At 42.0% G+C, this 19,921-nt stretch overlaps 1 protein-coding gene across 6 annotated transcripts in view; it reads right to left on the bottom strand.

Annotated features, from left to right (window-relative positions):
- si:dkey-237h12.3 (teneurin-3) overlaps positions 1-19,921 on the bottom strand; it is a 191,470-nt gene that overhangs the window by 87,194 nt on the left and 84,355 nt on the right. For all 6 annotated transcript variants that reach the window (XM_061788654.1, XM_061788655.1, XM_061788656.1 and 3 more), the window contains 2 exons: positions 15,389-15,623; positions 4,415-4,653 (listed from right to left, as the gene is read on the bottom strand). In XM_061788654.1, coding sequence (XP_061644638.1) covers positions 4,415-4,653; positions 15,389-15,623 — 474 coding nt within the window. The remainder of the gene's footprint in view (positions 1-4,414; positions 4,654-15,388; positions 15,624-19,921) is intronic.

Genomic DNA, 19,921 nt, shown 5'->3' with positions numbered 1-19,921 from the left:
CTCGAAACCATGTAAAGATTACGGTGGGCACGGAAAGTATTCAGACCCCCTCAAATGTTTCACTCTTTGTTATATTGCAGCCCTTTGCTAAAATCATTTAAGTTCTTTTTTTTCCCTCATTAATGTACAACCCCAATTCCAACAAAGTTGGGACGTTAAACGTAAATAAAAACAGAATACAATGATTTGCAAATCATGTTCGACCTATAGTTAATTGAATACACTGCAAAGACAAGATATTTCATGTTCAAACTGATAAACTTGATTGTTTTTAGCTAATAATCATGAACTTAGAATTTTATGGCTGCAATACGTTCCAAAAAAAGCTGGGACAGGCTCATGTTTACCACTGTTTGACATAACCTTTTCTTTGAACAACATTCAACAAACGTTTGGGAACTGAGGACACTAATTGTTGAAGCTTTGTAGGTGGAATTCTTTCCCATTCTTGCTTGATGTACAGCTTCGGCCGTTCAACAGTCCGGGGTCTCCGTTGTCGTATTTTACGCTTCATAATGCGCCACACATTTTCAATGGGAGACAGGTCTGGACTGCAGGCAGGCCAGTCTAGTGCCCGCACTCTTTAACTACAAAGCCACGCTGTTATAACACGTGCAGAATGTGGTTTGGCATTTTCTTGCTGAAATAAGCAGGGGCGTCCATGAAAAAGATGTTGCTTGGATGGCAGCATATGTTTCTCCAAAACCCGTATGTACCTTTCAGCATTTATGGTGCCTTCACAGACGTGCACGTTACCCATGCCATTGGCACTAACACGGCCCCATACCGTCACAGATGCTGGCTTTTGAACTTCACGTCCATAACAGTCCGGATGTTTCTTTTCCTCTTTTCCTCCACGACGTCCACCATTTCCAAAAAGAATTTGAAGTGTGGACCACAGAACACTTTTCCACTTTGCATCAGTCCATCTTAGATGAGCTCGGGCCCAGAGAAGCCGGCAGTGTTTCTGGGTGTGGTTGATAAATGGCTTTTGCTTTGCATAGTAGAGTTTCAAGTTGCACTTACGGATGTCGCGTCGAACTGTATTTACTGACATTGGTTTTCTGAAGTGTTCCTGAGCCCGTGCAGTGATATCCTTTACACATTGATGTCGGTTTTTGATGCAGTGCCGCCTGAGGGATCGAAGGTCACGGCATTCAATGTTGGTTTTAAGAGGCGTGGCTCGTTGAAGTCTGAGATCGGCTACAATTCCCGAAAAGTCTAAAGGTTTTCCTGAGACACGTGAATGCCATAGATTCCCTTTTGAAAAATATGTCACACTTTAGATGTGAAATTAATTTGCGCAGCGGATCCAGAAGTTATGCTAATCGTTGCCAGTGAGACGTCTGCGCCACTCATTTAACAGGCTACTTGGAAGGAGCAAGTATTTTTGTATTCTGTATTAAATACATCCGTAATAAATAAAAGTACATTAACCAGAATAATGTGCTCCTGACTAAACGCATGTTTGGAATCGGTTCGTCAATAGATAAGCGAGTGAGCCACTGTTGATCAGCGTTGCCCAGCAACCATGCTTGCGCATTGCGGCACACACGCAGGCGAGTCAAATGGATTTCATGACCAATAATGACATAGATCAAATAAAAACAAGTCAAAATCTAACTGACCATCATATTGTGAGCAGCGCTTTCAAACAAATTTCAAGCCGCCATCACCAATGAAGCGTCAATTAATATGATATAATATGTCGACGTTTAGCAATCAGCGTAATGCGGTAGGGGCACATTACGGCCGTTGGGCAGTCGCTGAGCATTTTTGGGCAAGGTGTCTCCCGCATCGGCAGCACGAGTCAGCCGTCGTGCTGCTAACGGAATCAAAAATATGCAATGTGATGTTTCACCGTCACATGGCGCTAGACTTCCAACGGCTTCTGGAGTGCGGAAGAGAAAAAGTGCTGAAGCGTTTGTGAGAATGCGTGCTGGGCCACATTTGACAGGGAACGCCCATATTCCAGAGCTGCTCCAACCAGAGTGCTTGAATAGCGGGAAGGTGGGCAAATGACAGAATGAAGTTGACGGGAGAATGGGCGCTGCCAGAAGAGCGCACAGCTGCGCAGCTTTTCTAACTTGAGCATTCAGGAGAATCAACGAATCAGACTCTTTGGACTCCAATCAGAACGAATCTTAGAATATCAAATTGCTTTATTCTGACAAGAGTTGCAACTGCTGCCATGCTGCATTTAAAAAAAAAAAATACATATTTCATGATTTTTAGCTTCTGTTTACTACCGATGGCATTTTGACTTTCTGCGCATAGTTTCTGCGCATTTGTCACGGGTCGTCGCTGCGGGGACGGCGACGAAGTCTGTTGTCCTCCACCGAGACGATGACCTCCGGGGAATTAGGCGTCTCACAGCCAAGCCTGAGGAGCCACACGGATATTCATGGCAGCACCACAACCGAAGCCGGAAAGGGGCCATCGCTGGAGCGAGCGACCGCGGCAGAATAAATGGGCGAAATTTGATCCAACACAGTGTGGCAGATGACGAGAGCTCTCCAGCTAGTCAGCCAGCTAGCTAAAGGTGGCAGCTGTGCCCAGCCAGCGAGGATTTACGGCACCGACAGGCACAAAACCAACCCGGGTTCTATCTTTGGCCACGGTACGGCAAGGCATCCTGGTTAAGATAAGCCATTTTAAGCTAAAAATGAGGAAAGAGGGGGCCAAAACGGCATACTCTCTTTTTGGTTCAATATAGTGTTCAAATCATCAATTAGATTTTGCATTTGTTGGATTATGACGTCTTTGTTTTTGGAATAGTACAAGGAGCTGCGATTGGATTCTGATCCAGAAGTCGACACGAATAACAAATGGAGATTTCAAGTGGAAGTTCGAGCCCGAGATGTCACCAAAGCTTTCGCAGCTGTTTTATCACTATTTCCTACAGCCTGAAGTTTGAGTCGATACAAATCTGAAATGTTTGAAAGTTTATCCAAACTTGTTGCATGAAAGGGCCGATTTTGAGTTGCAACTGGACCCCATTTTCTACCGGTTAATTCCAAAGTCTGTTAAATCAGGGTTCGCTAAATCGAGGTTCCGCTGTATGTGTCGACTGTATATCGTGACAAATCATTCATCCCTGGGGTAGACTGTCAATGCCACCAGGATTTGATATTGATATCGCAAGGGTACAGTAATGATACGACCAGTATTAAATATTGTGTTGCGTCACAACTAACTCCCCACACAATATTTATAGAGCAGCTTTAGCTCTCGATATTCCAATGTATCGTATGATATTGCTTCCTCCCAGCATATGATATTGATACAGAAGTGTTCTGTAAATTGACTGTCTGTTGTACTAGAGCGGCTCCAACTACCGGAGACAAATTCCTTGTGTGTTTTGGACATACTTGGCAAATAAAGATGATTCTGATTCTGATTCTGATTCTGATTCTGATACCACCAGCATTAGATACTGTAATATTGTTACCTATCAGCGTATAATGTTGCAGCAATATATATTGATATCGCAAAGGGTTGTATCGTTACTTCTCAGGGTATCTAGCCCTTGAGAAAGTCTCTTTTATACCTGCTGTACACTGCACTTTCACATGTAGCAAAAATCTCGATTATAAAGTGAATTTTCTAACGTGTAAAACAATCAGTAAGAAATTCCTGTTGCTGTGGTACTGCCTTGTGTGGCTTGGAGTGTGTGGGTGAGCAGTACAATAAAGATCTTAACGCTAACGGGAGTTGTTTTTTGTTGTTGTTGTGACTGTGGGAGGAAGAACATGCAGACTGTGCATTGGCGGCCTCGGTCTTTTAATGGTAATTAAATGGCAGTTCGGCTGTGTTTATATCGAGCAGGGCTGGGCAAACTTGTTTTGCTCAAGGGGACACATTTGATTTTTAATATGGACAGATGGGCCAAGTCATTCGTAGGAAAAGGTGAATACAAAAAGTTCACGTGTATGTAATGTAATGTAATATGTCTACAAAATTGCTTATGTTAATCAAATAAGACATTCTCATTTTCCGAAATGAGAATGTTTTGAGATTGAGCCCATAAAGCATTGACTACATGAAAAAGATACAAACACCAGAAAAATAACTACAGATCACTTCCCAGTTGGAATTTCTTAACTTAATGCCTCAAAAGAGATCCCTGGGTGCTTGATCATTTCCAAGGATGACTACTTCCCTGCCTTTCTATGACTCTTCCAGTCTCTCTGTATCTTGTTGCAACCTGCTGTCGACACTCAGCTCAGTGGCCACTTCTCTCTGAGAACAATGGCGAGATAGTGTTGATCGATCATAAGGCATCGCCTTGGTCTCATGATGTCAAATTGTGAACAGCACGATGAAGACGACTGTTTAAATATCAATTCTAAATGAATCCCAACATTAATTGGTCCATCATGGACTCATTAAAGTCGCGTATGTTGGCACTGACCCATGCAGTAGCAGAGAATGACGGACAACAGCACGGCAACGGCCACCGCAATCAGGGCGGTGCACTTCCAGGAGCAGTGCTTGGGTGACTTCTTGAACTTGAAGGCGCCACGGGACAGGCTGCCGCGGGGCAGCGGGCGCGCCGGCGTGGAGTACACTGTGCCCGTCGCCATGGTGTAGCCGGGGGCTGCCGCGCCGAAGAAGGGGGTGCTTCCGGTGCCCGTCTTAAATAGGAAGTGCCTGTCGGAAGAGGAGATTGAACGAATGAGCTGATCGTATCGAAACCACCAGCCTTAGATTTCCATGCATCATTTCGTTAGCCTAATAGCATAGTTGCTTAAGTCAAATTTGAAGAAAACAAGAAAAAAAAAACATTTTTAGCAACGACAATGGCAGTAGGCTAAAAATGACCTGGGCAAGATTAGATTAGATCAGATCGATAGATAGTTGACGTGGAACGGTTTTTGAAAACTACAATATGCTTCGGTTGGACTGTATCGGTTCGGTCCACGTGCCCCGCTCATTTCATAACAAGCGCAATTCGTTTTTTCTTGAGGCGAAGCAGTGTGTCGACGCCAGAGCAAAGTAGCAAATTAGCCAAGATGGCGGCGCAAACCCACAATCTGCGACATGCCCTCCAGCGATGTAGCAACCAGTCATATTGCACCAGAGATCTTGCAGAATACAGTGTCTGTAGAGGTCGTAGGCTTACGATGGTACTACTGCGTGTTTACGCAACATCTCTGGTACATAAAACAGAAAACTTGGAGTTACAACTCGCTGGAAATCGCTTAGTTCGTGAGGTGGTTTTGTTTACCAATGAAAACTTGTTTCACCTGTTTCACCTGAGCATACACGATGCTAGCTTGCAGCAAGCTGCCCTTTAAAAAGTGGGAGGCATGAACGTTTACCTGATTTGGATGTAAATACCCTCAAATAAAAGCTGAAAGTCTGCTCTTTGTTTCATCTCAAATCTATTGTGGTGATCTGTAGAGCAAAAAAGATTGTGTCCAATATTTATGGACCTGACTGGATGTATGGTGTATATCAATGCTACTAGTAACATAAAAATGAAGTTTATAGCGTGACCTTCATGTACGAGCTGAGCTCATTCACTTATGGTTATCATCAGCAGACCTTTGTTGAACCAAGGCACGTATTTTAGTACAACGTATGAATAGTGACATAATGATCTTGTCTAAATGTAGTCACAAATGTACTTACTGAGTGTGAGGTCTGTATGAATTGCAACATGTGGATACACAGGTGCATTGCATCTTTTGCCATCCAGTGGAAGAGCATTTCATTCTTCTGCCTTCCACTATATGCCGCCGGATAGATTGAACAGCTGAGGGTCCAGAATGATGTCACGCGCTAAAACCAAGCTCCTTGCAGCCGCCGATGCGCACCTTGTCGTGATACCTTTTTATTGTGCTTTTAAACACCACGTTGGATTCATACCAGCATGAGACGGACACTTTTAATATTCATGAATAATGAATGCCGCCACCCACAAGCTGCAGCATGTTTAAAAATCGTCATTAACATCGATAGTTCCTAAAAAAAAAAAATTACACCCAGACCTGAATAGCTGCCATAATCCACAGGGCTCGGTGGTGTCTAAAAAAAAAAACCAAAAAAAAACCGATACATCATAAATACAATGGACTCCCTCCCGCCTTGCTCGCTTGACCTTGTACGACCAGGACTGTGCTAATAGCCCATTATACCTGCACTAATTAAGAAGCTTTAATCAAAGGCATTACGCAGCCATTGTCCTATTAACTTTTAAACCCCAAGTGAAAAGCTCTTAAGTAAATGAATTAAGCCTCCTCGCCACTTGCCACAGCTCGTAGATTAATACCCACTGTGGCCAAAGGGGCCCGGCAACTGGACACGCTGACCCTGCGTACTACACACTACTCAATTCGACTCAAATGTAACTGTATTTATAAAGCACTTTAAAAACAACCACGGCTGCACACAAAGTGCGATGCATCATGTCAACATGAAACATACAATAACAGTTCAAATAAAAGACAATTAGAAACTATAAAGTAATAGCAATGTTAAAAACAATAAAACACTAAATCAATGCAGAGTCTCATGATGTGCTCCCTCCTCCGTGCTCCAGTTAGGAGGCGAGCAGCAGCATTTTGACTTAACTGGTGACATTAGAGGGAAGACTGGCTGACTCTAAAACAAAATATTTAATATTTGTCCGTTTTAAAACCCAAATTCACAGCTGTTGGCTTTTTGATAGTACTCTATATATGTGAAGGGGCCCAAGTCAACAGGGGGCATTTGCAAGGGCCACTAGGACCAAACACCATAACTTCTGTTTTATTTTCATTCAAATTCAAAAAGTTCAAGCTCAGGCTTTATTGTCCTCAAGACACAATAACATGTAGAGTACTGTACATTAAGGCAGAAGTTCTATCAGCTAAAAGATGACTTCTCTCTCTCTGTTTTTGTGCCACCTCGAGTTGTGTGAGAAACATGGAAGGCGTGACAAAGCAAGGAGGCAGTGTGCTCCACAAAAAGCCTTAAAAAGAAGCACAGAGGAACCCAAGTCGCAAAGCGTGGCAGCAGTCTCAAACCAAAAGTGTGAAAAAGAAGCAAAGTGATGCAAAAAAGAAATATTGTTCACTTCTCTGTCGCTCTGTGCTTGTTTTCCATGTTTTCGGGCCACCTTCAGTCACTCTCCATACTTTGTAAGGCTTTGGCGTCATCTCACGTTTAACACTGTGCTTCTTTTTCAGGCTTCTGTACTGCCACCAGTTGCACCCCATTCTTCTTTTCCAGTCTTTTTATATATATTTTTTTGCCACCTCCAGTTTCTCTGCTTGTTTTTCAGGATTTTGTGTCGTCTCCAGTCGCACTCTGTTTCTTTTTCCGGCTTTTGTTCCACCTCCATTTGCATTTTCTGCTTCTTTTTCAGACTTCTGCAGCACCTACAGTTACACTCTGCGTCACCTTTTCAGGCTTCTCTACCACCTCCATTTTCACTATGTGCTTCTTTTTCAGTCTTTCTTTTAACCCTGAAATAAATTGTCAGTGAGTTATCTCACGCTGTGCTTCTTTTTCAGGCTTTTGCACTACTTCTATGTGCGTGAGAAGTGCAAGAGTGAAAGCGTGACAACAGAGCGCGACACAATTAGCCTGAAAAAGCACAGAGCTGCAGAGCAGTGACAAATAGTTGCGAGGGTTTAGCCAATTAGCAGCGAGTTATGATAATGACCGCTGTCGACTCGCTTCTTCATTGTCACGCCCCGTAATCGAATAGAATGACCTGAAGGTGAACATTGTGTTTTTTGGACATACTTGGCCAATAAAGATGATTCTGATTCTGATTCTGATTTATGCCAAGGAACACGCTGTACTGATTTTTTCACCTCAACTACCACGGCCATCTTGCTTGAGTTGCCCCTTTAAATCCAATAGGGATCCTAATGTATTACAAAACAAAAAACCTCAAAAGTCAACAAATAGGAGTAATTTATTTCGATTAAGTCACCAACTTTAGCTAAGAAAAAAAAAAAAAACCTCAATTGATGCTGAATGTGTCAGGAAATAAAGCGATTTCAAATATGGTCACCATATTGACTGTACAAAAAATCTCCCCTCCTTTCTGGTTAGACTTTCTGTTTTTTTTTTGTTTTTTTTGCTTTATGTCAATTTTAAGCAGCCTGCAGAAGTCGTAGGAAAATGAGTTACCATGGCAACTGCTAATTCATACACACACACACACATACAGAAAAAGACATACATTTGCTCATCAATTATTTGCACGGCCTCTGTAAAGTCTATAACTTTTCTGGTTCTAATCCGGCAATCTGCACTCAAGGAGCATTAGCACAGGCAATTAGCAGCATCCTCTACAAGCCGCACCACGGCACTCCCAAACGCACAAAATGGCTGCTTTAGCAACACTTAATAGTCTTTTTTTTTTGGACATGCGGTGAACCTTCCAAGCATCTCCTTCCTGCATGTGCTGCATATTGTGATCAATGCCAGAGCGCGAAGAACAAATGTCACACTTTGGACCCGTCTGGCTCCTTGGCGGCCCCCTGATCGACGCAAGCTGTCGACACGTAGATGGGGGGGGGGGGGAATTCCGTTTAAAGGTTAGCAAGCGTCACTCCTGGAATGACAATTTTCCAGGTTAGTAGGAAGGAGGCGTTGTTCCCATTTCCGTTGGCTGGATGGGATAGCTTTTGTGGACACTATGATGTAGAGCTTCTGTGGTGCATTTGAGTTTATCTGTTCACTAAGTAAAGTCGGAGACTGCTAGCCTCTGGGGGCTAACTTCTGGCTATTTAGATAGGCGCTGACTGAAAGCGCACACTGAGACTGCTGCGTTAGCTTCTGGTGATAGCTGCTAGCTGCTAGGTTGCATGTGATCCCAAGCTGTCGAGAAGAAAGAAGAGGCAGAGCGCTAGCTAGCAGCCACGTGTGTCACTTGATCAAAAGTTGGCAAAATGTGTAAAAAGTGAAGTGTTGTGAATAATATCTGGATGTAGTGTACATGCCACAGACATACTGTCAAATATGACCCAAAAATATAGCATGTTGCTAACTTTGTTTAATGCTAATGTCAATACTACACACATAATTCTTCTGAATGCTGTTCATGTTTGTTTTCTTTTTGTTGTAAAGAGCACATACTGAAGATGAAATGCTGTCGGACACAACGAACAAACGCCGCCGCGCGTAATTGATTAGCGCCAGCTTGACGCAACACGGCGCATCGCGATGCTAATCCGGCCGGCGGAGAAGGCAAAGCGACAGCCGCGAAAGCCGATGAATGGTCTGAAGTCTAAGGGACTGGGACCTTCATGCTTGTCCGTCTCATTGGGACGACTACGAAGGCAGAAAAGGCTAGCCGCGCTCTGCTGCAGCCACAGCTTGTCATTGACGTGACATTTGAAACCAGCCATAAAAGACGGAACAAGCGAGTGGGTGGATTTGTCCGCGCCTAAGCTCTATAAGAGGAACACTCGAAACAAAGCCAATTGAAGTCATCCTAACGGGTTATCCTCTCGGACGCTAGTGCTTATCTAGCATTAGCACTACGCGGCTGGAGCTAAATAATCAAATTGCTTTGATCCATAAAAACAAAAACCAATGTTGTAGCATCGCGTCACAGCGTCTTTATTTCCTAAAATGAAGACAAACTATCGATCTTTTTCCAAAAAAGAAAAGTCTCAAGATGTTAGATGATGAAATGTTTAGTTTTTGTATTTAATTGTATATAAGTTGCACTTGTCTGCATCGTTCCTCTAGCTAAAAGAAGACAAACTACTGATGCTGCACGTTCCTAAAAAAATGTTACAGTACATTTGTCTCATAGGCCTGGCTGGAACCGCGTTATAGCCGAAGCTAAGTGCAAAATAGCAGGCAAATTCATAAGTGTCTAGCGAGAAAATACTGTAATACACAGTAACGCGAGACAGTCACACAAGGACCGAAACTAGAAACCAGAAATGAACTTGTACGTCACTTGAGAAGGTGGGCCCATAAGTTTAGAAGTGCATTCCTATAAGAATTATATTACAATACAATATAACCTTTATTAGTCCCACAATGGAGGAATTTGTTTCGTTCCTGCAGCGATAGTGAATTCAGGAAATACAAAATAAGCATTCAAGAGAAGACATTTAGCTGCAAGTGCGTCCACCATTACAAGGTCGATGCAATAAATATATTAAAATCACAAAGCCATCATTTATGAACGATAACCATTATAGACTAATGATTATGTTGTGCAATTGAACAATATGACAAATTATTTGGCTCCGCTTATTGAATGAACTGCAACAACTGTGTCGCAATAATGTTCTTGACATAATTTGAAAAATATGAAAATTCAGACAAGGTTTTGGAGGTGCATTTCTGTAGTTTGGCAGCTCTGTAGTCATTGCCATGAATGCAATGTTACTAATAATTGGAATAATAATTCCTTTCGGTTTTTGGATTCGGTCAAGAATTTTCATTTCGTCGCGTCGTGAACTTTTTTTGATAGTGATGTTGTCGTTGTATTATTGCTATTATGATGATTATTGTGCAGAATGGACAAGCCTGCAGCTCAGAGGCCCAGGAAGGAGGGCTTTCGTTGACTTTGGAGGAGAAGTCCCCAGAAGACGACTGGGAATGCCATATCAAGGACTAAGCATCTCTCACTCTCATTTTTCAACAATGAATGGGACACGAGCATCATTTTGAGGAGAAAAACAATCTTTCAATTTTTTTTACATTAGTGCAGTTTTGCCAGTTATCTTTTCAATGACTCGTTCGGTGAAAACAGACCACCGCAAACGCCTGCAAGGAGAACACCTGGCAGACTGCTTGAAAAAAAAGTCTATGAACGGACGTGATCGTGTGGACTTACATTTTGAAAAGGCTTTGGAATATTGTTTTCGGTAAGCCATGTAAAATTCAATTCCCCAGTGAAGTATGCAAATTCTGCCAGAAAATGTAAGTTGAGTTAAATTACCTCCCATTTTTCTCATTTATTTGATTTTGATAAAACCATTATATTTGTATTGAAGTTATTTCGTAAGTGTGTGCTATTATAGTTTACATTAATTGATTCATATTTATTGAGGTAAGTGATTCCATTTTTTTATTAGTAATGAGTAAAAAGTTATTCGGTCAGTGTTTCAACTCAAGATTAATTGATTGTTGTTAAATGTATTTATTTTCACTGAAGCATATTAGCTTCCGTTAAAAGAAAAGGATGATGTTAAAATCCAAATCAACCTCCTCGGCCAGCCGCCGGGCACCCATCGGCGCAAATAAATTCCCGTTTAAAAACTTATGTCCTTTGAAATCCTAATACTGACTTTGCAGGTTTACGAAACTATACTTTCCAACTCCAATCCTGGCTTGACACCCTACTCTAAAACCCGAATGCCGGCCTGAAACCCGACACCCTAACTCTCGTTGGAAAGATAGACTCGACGTCCTACTTAGAAAGCCTGATGCTGGTTTAAAACCCAACTTTGATACCTGCACTCAGATTTAAAACCCCACTTTGAAACCATAAACCAGGTTTGAAAGCGTAACCATTGTTGGAAGGCTTGGAACTCTGATTTGAAACCCTCATGCTGGATTACAGATTTACTTTGAAACCCTAATCCAGGGTTGAATCTGAATTTGAAACCCTAAACCTTGTTTGAAACCTTAACTTGGAACCATTGGGAGAAAAAAAAGAAACAAAAATGCTTTTTATTTATTTATTTATTTATTTTTTAAATTTACCTCAAAAAGAATAGAATAAAAATAGAACCATATTAAAAAATACCAAATTGAGGATTTTGCATGAAATCCTACTCAACTTTGGTGACCTCGAGATGAAATATGTGCTGACTTGGATTTCCATTTGACATCATTTTCCCAGCCCTAAATGTGTGAAAGCGTGTTTCCGCTGCTCTGGAAAGCAACATGGATTTTGTGGCAGGACTGCAGGCCAATAAGAAGACTTTGCTGATCTCATCATTTCAAAGAGATTAAGCAAGACAACTGTACTGAGTTTGGCCAAAGGCTGCAGGTGAGGCCATCGCCTTTGATTTAGCTGCGTGCAGAGCGCGAGGGGGGTGCACGGATAACAAGTACAGATAAAGTGCATTGGCCCGCTGGCAGAATGAAGAAGGATAGGTACAGAGAAGAAATAGAACCAAGTTCACGCTTGTGAAGTCGGGAGCATCTTGTGAATCTTTCGGGCGGCACGCGATTGCGTCCGGCTTCCATTAAAGAGATTTAAAGTGAGATAAAGTGAGTTTCAGGCTGAGGAGACAAAGCATTGCAGTCATTTCCAGACATGGGGAAAATGGATCAAGAAATTCATCAAAATAACAGTATTTTTTCAAAATATATATAGCAATGGAATGTTAAATGAGCATATATAGTTCAGTACATAATTAATAATGCGAATCATATAATGTGACGTAATTCCAGCCTGGGGTTGCAAATGCCTTGATCCATGGCACTGGTTTCAAACCAGGATTAGGGTTTTCAATTAGGGTTTCAACACGGGGTTAGCGTTTCAAATTAAGGTCCAAACCACAGTTAGGATCTCAAATTAGGAGGAGGATTACTAATCAGGATGAGGATTTTAATTTAGGGTTACCAATCTCGGGTGAGGGTATCAAAGTCGCCCGACTTTCAAGCAAGGATTAGGGTTTCAAAGTAGGGTCTCAAACCTGGGGTAGGGTTGAAAGTTCAGGTTTCAAGCAAGGGTCTTAACTAAAGACCGGAGTATCGATAAACTCCATCTATATATAATCTCCATCTAAAGAGATGGAGATTCATTCATTCAACTAATTGTTCTAATTAATTAGATGCTTTGTAATTAATGAATCTAAATGCATCCCATTTCAATCATGTAACAATATTTGTCCTAAATAGCAACATAGTTGAATTTAAATGGTTTTTTAAAACCTTAAAGCAGGTTTGAAAACCCTAATTTCAAATCCCATTTTGAAACCCTAATGCGAAGCCCTACTTTAAAACCTTACTTTGATACCTCAACCTTGGTTTGGAATTATCATTCTAAACCTTAATTTGAAACCCCAACCCAGGCTTGAAACCCTAATCATTGTTTTAAAAATCTTCACCCTTGTTGAAACCAAAATGTAAAACCTTAAACCCAAACTTCAAATCCTAACCAAGTATTGAAACCCTATTTTGAAACCATTAGCCTGACTGGAAACCCTCATTTCAAACCCTAATAGGAAACCTTACTTTGAAACCCTAACCCAGGGTTAACTTGAAAGCCTCATTTGACAACCTAAATTGAAACCCCAACCCTTGTTTGAAACCCTAGCCCTGACTCCAAACTGTATTTTGAAACCCTAACCTTGAATCGAAACCTAAATTTGAAAGCCTCACTTCAAACCCTAAACATGACTTAAAACCCTATTTTGAAACCCCAACACTCCAGAGGTTCCCGAGCGCATGAAAAGCGTCACACTTCATTTTGTTGGACAATTTTCGACTAAAATCCCAAACGAGCACATCCGGCACGTACTTCGGAACAACTGCCGCCCCGTTCAGAAAACAGCAGGGAAATGGAGGAAAATAAAAAGTCAACAATCATGTTTTAGCGGCGCTCGTAAAAAAAAAAAAAAAAAAAGTTAACAGTCAAAGAAGCGGGCGCAGTGAATAAAATGGCAGGATTTGAGGAATTAAAGTATCTGTTTTACGGCCCGCGCTCCATCACGCCGTTATTGTGTCACAAACGTATCGCAGACGCCGTCGTCGACCGGATAAATGTCGCACGCTCATTTTGAAATGGAGTTGCCGAATACGGCTTCATTCTACATTCAAAGACCTTTTTGCACAAAATCCTACTAAGAACTCTGCCAGGCTGCTCTGCAATATATATTCTACCATAAAGTAGGAGACCGGTTTGAAAACCCAACTCATGCTTGTAACCTTAACTTGAAACCCTAACCAAGGCTTTAAATCTTGACTTCCAAATCATATCCGTCATTTGAAGCCCTAACTCGAGGGTGAAACCTTAACTCAGACTTCAAACCCTAACTTTGAAACCCTCACCCAGCCTTGAAAACCTCCTTTTAAATTCAAACTTGAAGCCCTAACCCATGTTTGAAACCTTAACCCAGACTTGCAACCATGCTTTAAACCACGCTCTTAATTTTGCAACCCTAACCCTGGCTTGAAACCCTAATTCAAAACCCCCGACCCATGTTTGAAATGCTAACCAAGGCTTGAATAGTCTTTTGAGACCCTATACCCTTGTCTGAAACCCCCAAACTGGCTTGAAACACCAATTCAAAACCCTATCCCTTCTTTTAAACGGCTGATCGCGATTCATTGTATTTGTTTTGTATATTTGTAAGCTATACGGGCCTATAGAAAATCAGAATTTGCTTTATTTATAAATAAAGGAATATCCTAATTGAACAGCATTTCATACATTTCACCCAATAACGTCGTGCGGGCAGAGCGCCACATCCTCACGCAGTCAGTACAAATCACGCTGTGCTACGTGAAGGTACGTCGAATAACTCAAAGAGAGATAAATATGTTTTTAGAATCTAGAAAATGATGTTTTACCATTCATGCTCCGCGTTTGTCGAGTGACGTCAGATTGAAGCGACTCACTGAAGTCGGGTAGCTATTTTTTGTCCAACTTCGCGACTTGGACCTCGCAGTTTGAGTGGCGTTCCAATGCACTTTTCCTGGTCGGGGGTCGGAAAACTCAAACTTCCCACTTTTCTGGAATGCAGCATTGTCACAGGAAAATGATACAGTACTTACGTCACTGGACTCGTCTATGAAAGAGCTCTCCGATAATGCTGGTCTCGCGTGTATCAATTAATCTTTGAAATGTTATATACATGTACGACTATATTAAGCTTACTTTCTTTTGAGTGCCTCGTAAACTAATTGCTCCCAACAACTGTATGAGCGGTTTGTTTTTCCCACACCAATCAGACTGGCTGGATACAACAGCCAATCATTGCAGCAGGGCGAATAAGAACGCCGGCTGCGCCAGGCTGCACACTGCTTCTTTGACGACTTAAAAACAACAACAAAAAAGCTCATGATGGAAAGGTTTTCAAAATGTGACTTTTTAGCACTGTGGGTTCAAATCTAACCCAGGCTTGAAACCGTAATCCTGACTTGAAACCGTCATTTAAAAGCCTGATTTGAAAACAATACCATGGTCTCCGATTCGGAGGTGATGATTCTCTGGGTTGAAACCCTAACCCGGGCTTGAAATCGTTACTTTGAAACCCTAAAACCTGGCTATGCAAAGAAGGCCGCCGAGTCCTAAATCCCGCTGAGTGTATGTGTCAAAGCCAACAGAATAATTCATCGGAAAGCACTGGCGCTCTTCCACCGCTTATCACTGACAACACGTGTTATCCTAACCCACGGCGGAGTGTTACCGTAACCACGGTGACCGAGCGACGCACGACAACAACCGCGGCGGTCCGCTCACCGGCTCTCCAGTGCCACATTGCTGCCCAGCACCCAGCTGTCCTGCAGCTGGACGCATTCCGCCGTGTTCTGCAAATCGGCCGCCAGGCCGGCGGCGGGTGGCGGGCTCGCGGCCCTCTGATTATTGGCCAGCGAGCCGCGACTCAGGGACGTGATGGAAGGGTGCTGCTTGTGGGGTGGCGGCGGGGGGGCCGGCGGCAGGGGGGGAGGACCCTGAGGACTGGACAGACGGTCACCTGGAGAGAGAGAAGAAAATGTTAGACTTCAATTCATGCATTTCTTTTCTGTACTGCCACGCGGGTAATTGACACCCCTCCCCCTCCAATCCTAATTCCGAACCCTGACCCTTGTTTGAAACCCTAACCCAGGCTTGAAACCCTAATGCAGAACTCTCACCCTGGCTTGACACCCCACTTGTAGTTTATATACTTCAATGAATATAACATATAGTGCATGATTTCAGACTCTGAGAGGAAGCCGAAACACCTGCGAAAAGAACCAGAAAGCAACGGGGCGAGGCTTAAATCGCGAACCCACTCACCCACTGCGCTGCCCCGTGCGTACTACATTATCAAATTGGCACCGAGCTCAAGCAGATGGGTAAAACACGGCACAAACAGCCACCTGTCAGACCCCGAATAAAGTAAATACAACCGAGGGCGAGACATTAAACCGAGATGAACTGCAAGCGTGGCAAAAAAAATAAAATAAGGATGGCAAATTGGAGTAGGGCATCCCTGACAGTCGGCTTTTCTGGAAACAGAAGGTCACTTAGAGTGGCATCTGCTGCTTTTACGGCCGCTTAACGCCACGCTTCACGTTTGATTATGGCCGAAGAAGACTCTCAGATAACTAATGACCAGAACATCCATTAGCTCTCACTCTGCGAGAACAGGTTTTCCAATTTCCCACAAAGCTGTGGAATTGCCACCCGGAATGGCGAGCGGTCATTATCTATCCATCTCGGCCCGTTTAAACAGGTTAAAAAAAATAAATAAAAAAAAAAGCCGCACAGTGCTGACAAATCTGATTTGCTCCAGTGAGCCACGAACGGGAGCAGGATCATCTTTCCGGGCTCAATTCGTTTGGTGAAAAATCTGTGCATCACAGGTTACTGTAATTCCATTTTCAATCAAAATTGAAAAATTGCTGATTATTGTTGTTTTTTAATCTATCACAAAAAAAAAAAGAAAAGAAAAAAGGGCAGATTTTTTTGATTCATTCGTGAATATGCGGGGGTCCACTGTAATCTCTTCTAGCCTTCCAAAAACAAACACTTATATATACACGCACACACATACGCAGTGTACTGGAGGCTGAACTCCTCTCTCGACTTCTCGGTACGGCAGTAATACTAGTTGTTCTTTGATTTAAAAAAAAAATATATATATATATATATATATATATATATATATATATATATGCCAATGAATATTCCTATGTTGCAGCACTGTTTGTGTTGAAATATTCGTTGCTTCAAGGGTAATACACTGCCACATAGATGCTAATCGTTAGCCCGTGCGCCTGTGGCGCTTCCCGTTGTATGTTAACATTAAGGTAGCAGAGGCTACGTGGGTGCTTCAAATACTGTAGTGTTTGTTCCCTTTAGCTGAGAGTGGCAAGAAACAGCATGGATCCTCTTTGTTGAAGAGTATTTACTAACTATAGCTGTCAAACTGACGCTTGTTTCGTTTCGCAATTTTTCATTTTTCACTTTGTAAAAGGTAAGAATGAATGATGGACATGTTATAAATACAGTACCAGATGACAGTCTTTAATCTTTCTCGTTTCTAAGTTTCCAGCAAGCCATAAAGCGCTTTTCTGCGTTGCGTGAAAATGTGCTTTGTGCTATTTCGCGAGACAGTGCTCAATTGAAAAGATTTTGTTGTGGAGTGCCTTTACTCTAATAGCTGTGCCAATTTTGTCCTTGGTAAGCTGTCCTTCTGTGAATAAAAGACTCCCGTTCAATGCAAGAAAAGTTCCCAAGTTCACATTTCTGCCACTTCAAGGGAAAACAATAAAAAATAAAAAGATATAAAGAGTGGAATAGATAGACAGTATTTACTCGGTACGTGCCGTCAGGGGAGGCAGAGCCAATGGGAAAAAATAAAAATAATATTGATAATGATTCATTATTTTCCATTTTAGGTATCTGCTCTGTGCTTTATATTGTGGGTTTTGTGTTTTCTTATTGAATCCAATAATGTAAATAAATTCATCATTGAAATTGCTCAATATTGCATATAGTGCTACAGCCTCACCTCAGATTGCGCAATCGCTCACGAAACGCAGAAATGGAACAGCGCTACAGCACCATATATTGCTAGCATAGCTGCACTAAAACAGAGGAGACTATCTGGGAAGTGCCTGTTTTGTCTCTCTTCACGTCTCCAATATAATGTTTTTGTACTTACAAAATGGGGTTTGAAGCTAGCGTTAGTTTCAAGTCATCAGAGTTAAGAGTTTCAAAGTAGGATTAGGGTTATAAAAATAGGGTTTCATTCCAGGACTAAGGTTTCAAACTAGGGTTTCAAGCTAGAGTTGGGGTTTCAGAGATGGGTTTCGAACCACAATTAGGGTTACAAGCAGCCAGGGTGAGGGTTTCAAAGTAAGGTTACAGTTGCAAAATGGGGTTTGAAGCGAAGGGTAGGGTTCAAAATTAGGGTTTCAAGCTAGGGTTAGAGTTTCAAATTATGGTTTAAAGCCAGGGTTAGGGTTTCAAGCAATCAATGTAATGGTGTCAAATTAGGGATTAAAACAAGTCTTATGGCTTTAAATTAAGTTTTAAAGCCTAGGTTAGGGTTTCTAACTAGGGTTAGGGTTTAAAATACAGATTTCAAGTCAGTGTAAGGTTTCCAATTTGGCTTTTGAAGACCACCTTGGGTTTTCAAAGAAATTTTGAGTTTCAAACGAAGATTAATTCGAGTTTCTATTTAGGGCTTCAAATTATGGTTTTACAGGTTTCAAAGTATGTTTGCAAGATGGGTTTACGACTCCAAATTAGGGTTTCAAAGAAGATATAGGATTTCAAATTGCTGAATGTGGCTCGGCATTGTGTTGCTATAATAAATAGGGATGTCCCTGAAAAAGAAGTTGCTTGGATGGCAGCGTATGTTGCTCCAAAACCTGTGTGTAACTTTCAGCATTACTGGTGCCTTCACAGATGTGCAAGTTAGCCATGCCATGGGCACGAACGCACCCCCATACCATCACAGATGCTGGCTTTCGAACTTTGCGCCGATAACAATCCAGATGGTCCTTTTCCTCTTTGGCCCGGAGAACACGACGTCCATGATTTCCAAAAACAATTTGAAAAGTGGACTCATCAGATCACATCACACTTTTCCACATGGCATCAGTTTATCTCAGATCAGCCTTTCAGGGATGCTCCTTTTATACCCGATCACCTGTTTTTTCGTTTTTCGGCGGTCGATGCCTTATTTAAAGTCCAAAGCTGATTGTGAACATCTGAAATGCTGCAGCAGAGCGCAAGTATTCTTGTTTTCCCAGTGGTAAACGCGCAAGGCAACCATAATGAACACAAGATGCCCCACTCATCTTCCAGCGCCAGACGGAGAGTCCTATTAGAAAAGTGCTAAGCAGGCTAATAGAAATGTGGATCAGTGTCAGCTGTTGCTTCAACTGCAGCAAAGCTCCAAAATAAATATATAAACACAAATGATTAACTCAAGCATTTTCCATCAGCACATACTCCTGCGCAAACTTGACGGAGAGGAGAGGGAAAGCAAGAAGAGGAGAAGGAGGCAGAGATGAGAGAATCACAAGTGCGACGCTGATGGAAAGAATTAAGTTGAAATACGCCCGAAAAAAAAAAGGATTCGCTAACAATATATGTGTTCGGCTTTCGAACAAGGGTTAAAAGCCAGGGTTAGGGTTTCCAACTCTGGTTTTAAGATAGGGTTAAGAGCTCAAGCTAGGTTTTTGAAATGATTGTTTTTTTTTTTTTTTTAAAGCCTCGGTTAGGGTTTCAAAATAAGGTTTTAAGCCTCGTTTAGGGGTTCAAACAAGGGTTAGTGTTACAAATCGTGGCTTCAAGTCGGCGTTTAGGAATTTGTGAGCCTCGGTTATGGTTTCTAATTAGGGTTTCTGGCCTCGGTCAAGGTTTCAAACAGGGATTAGGGATTCTAATATGGGTTTTAAGACAGGGTTAGACTTTCAAATTAGATTCTCAAATCTGGCTTCACATAAGGGTTTGAATTTCGTATTAGGGTTTCAAGCCACGCATTGGGGTTTCTCGCAAGGGCTGAAGTTTCAAATTCGCATTTCAACCCATGGGTTAGGGTTTCTAACAATGGTTAAGGTTTCAATTCAGGGTTTAATTTGAGATTTTATGCCATGGTTAGGGTTTTATCGTTATAGTTTCAAGCCTGAGCTAGGATTTTTAATTAGGATTTGAAGCCTGGTTTAGAGATTCAAACAAGGGGTTCAAGCCTGTATTAAGGTTTCAAGTTTGGGTTTGAGATCTTATTTTGGAACCCTAACATAGCCTTAAAGTCAGGTTTGGGTTCCATAC

Source organism: Phyllopteryx taeniolatus, chromosome 10 (genome assembly GCF_024500385.1).
Source record: "Phyllopteryx taeniolatus isolate TA_2022b chromosome 10, UOR_Ptae_1.2, whole genome shotgun sequence".
NCBI classification, from domain to species: Eukaryota; Metazoa; Chordata; class Actinopteri; order Syngnathiformes; family Syngnathidae; genus Phyllopteryx; species Phyllopteryx taeniolatus.
The sequence above is the reverse complement of the archived record's forward strand: the minus strand, read 5'-3'. Positions and strand labels throughout refer to the sequence as shown.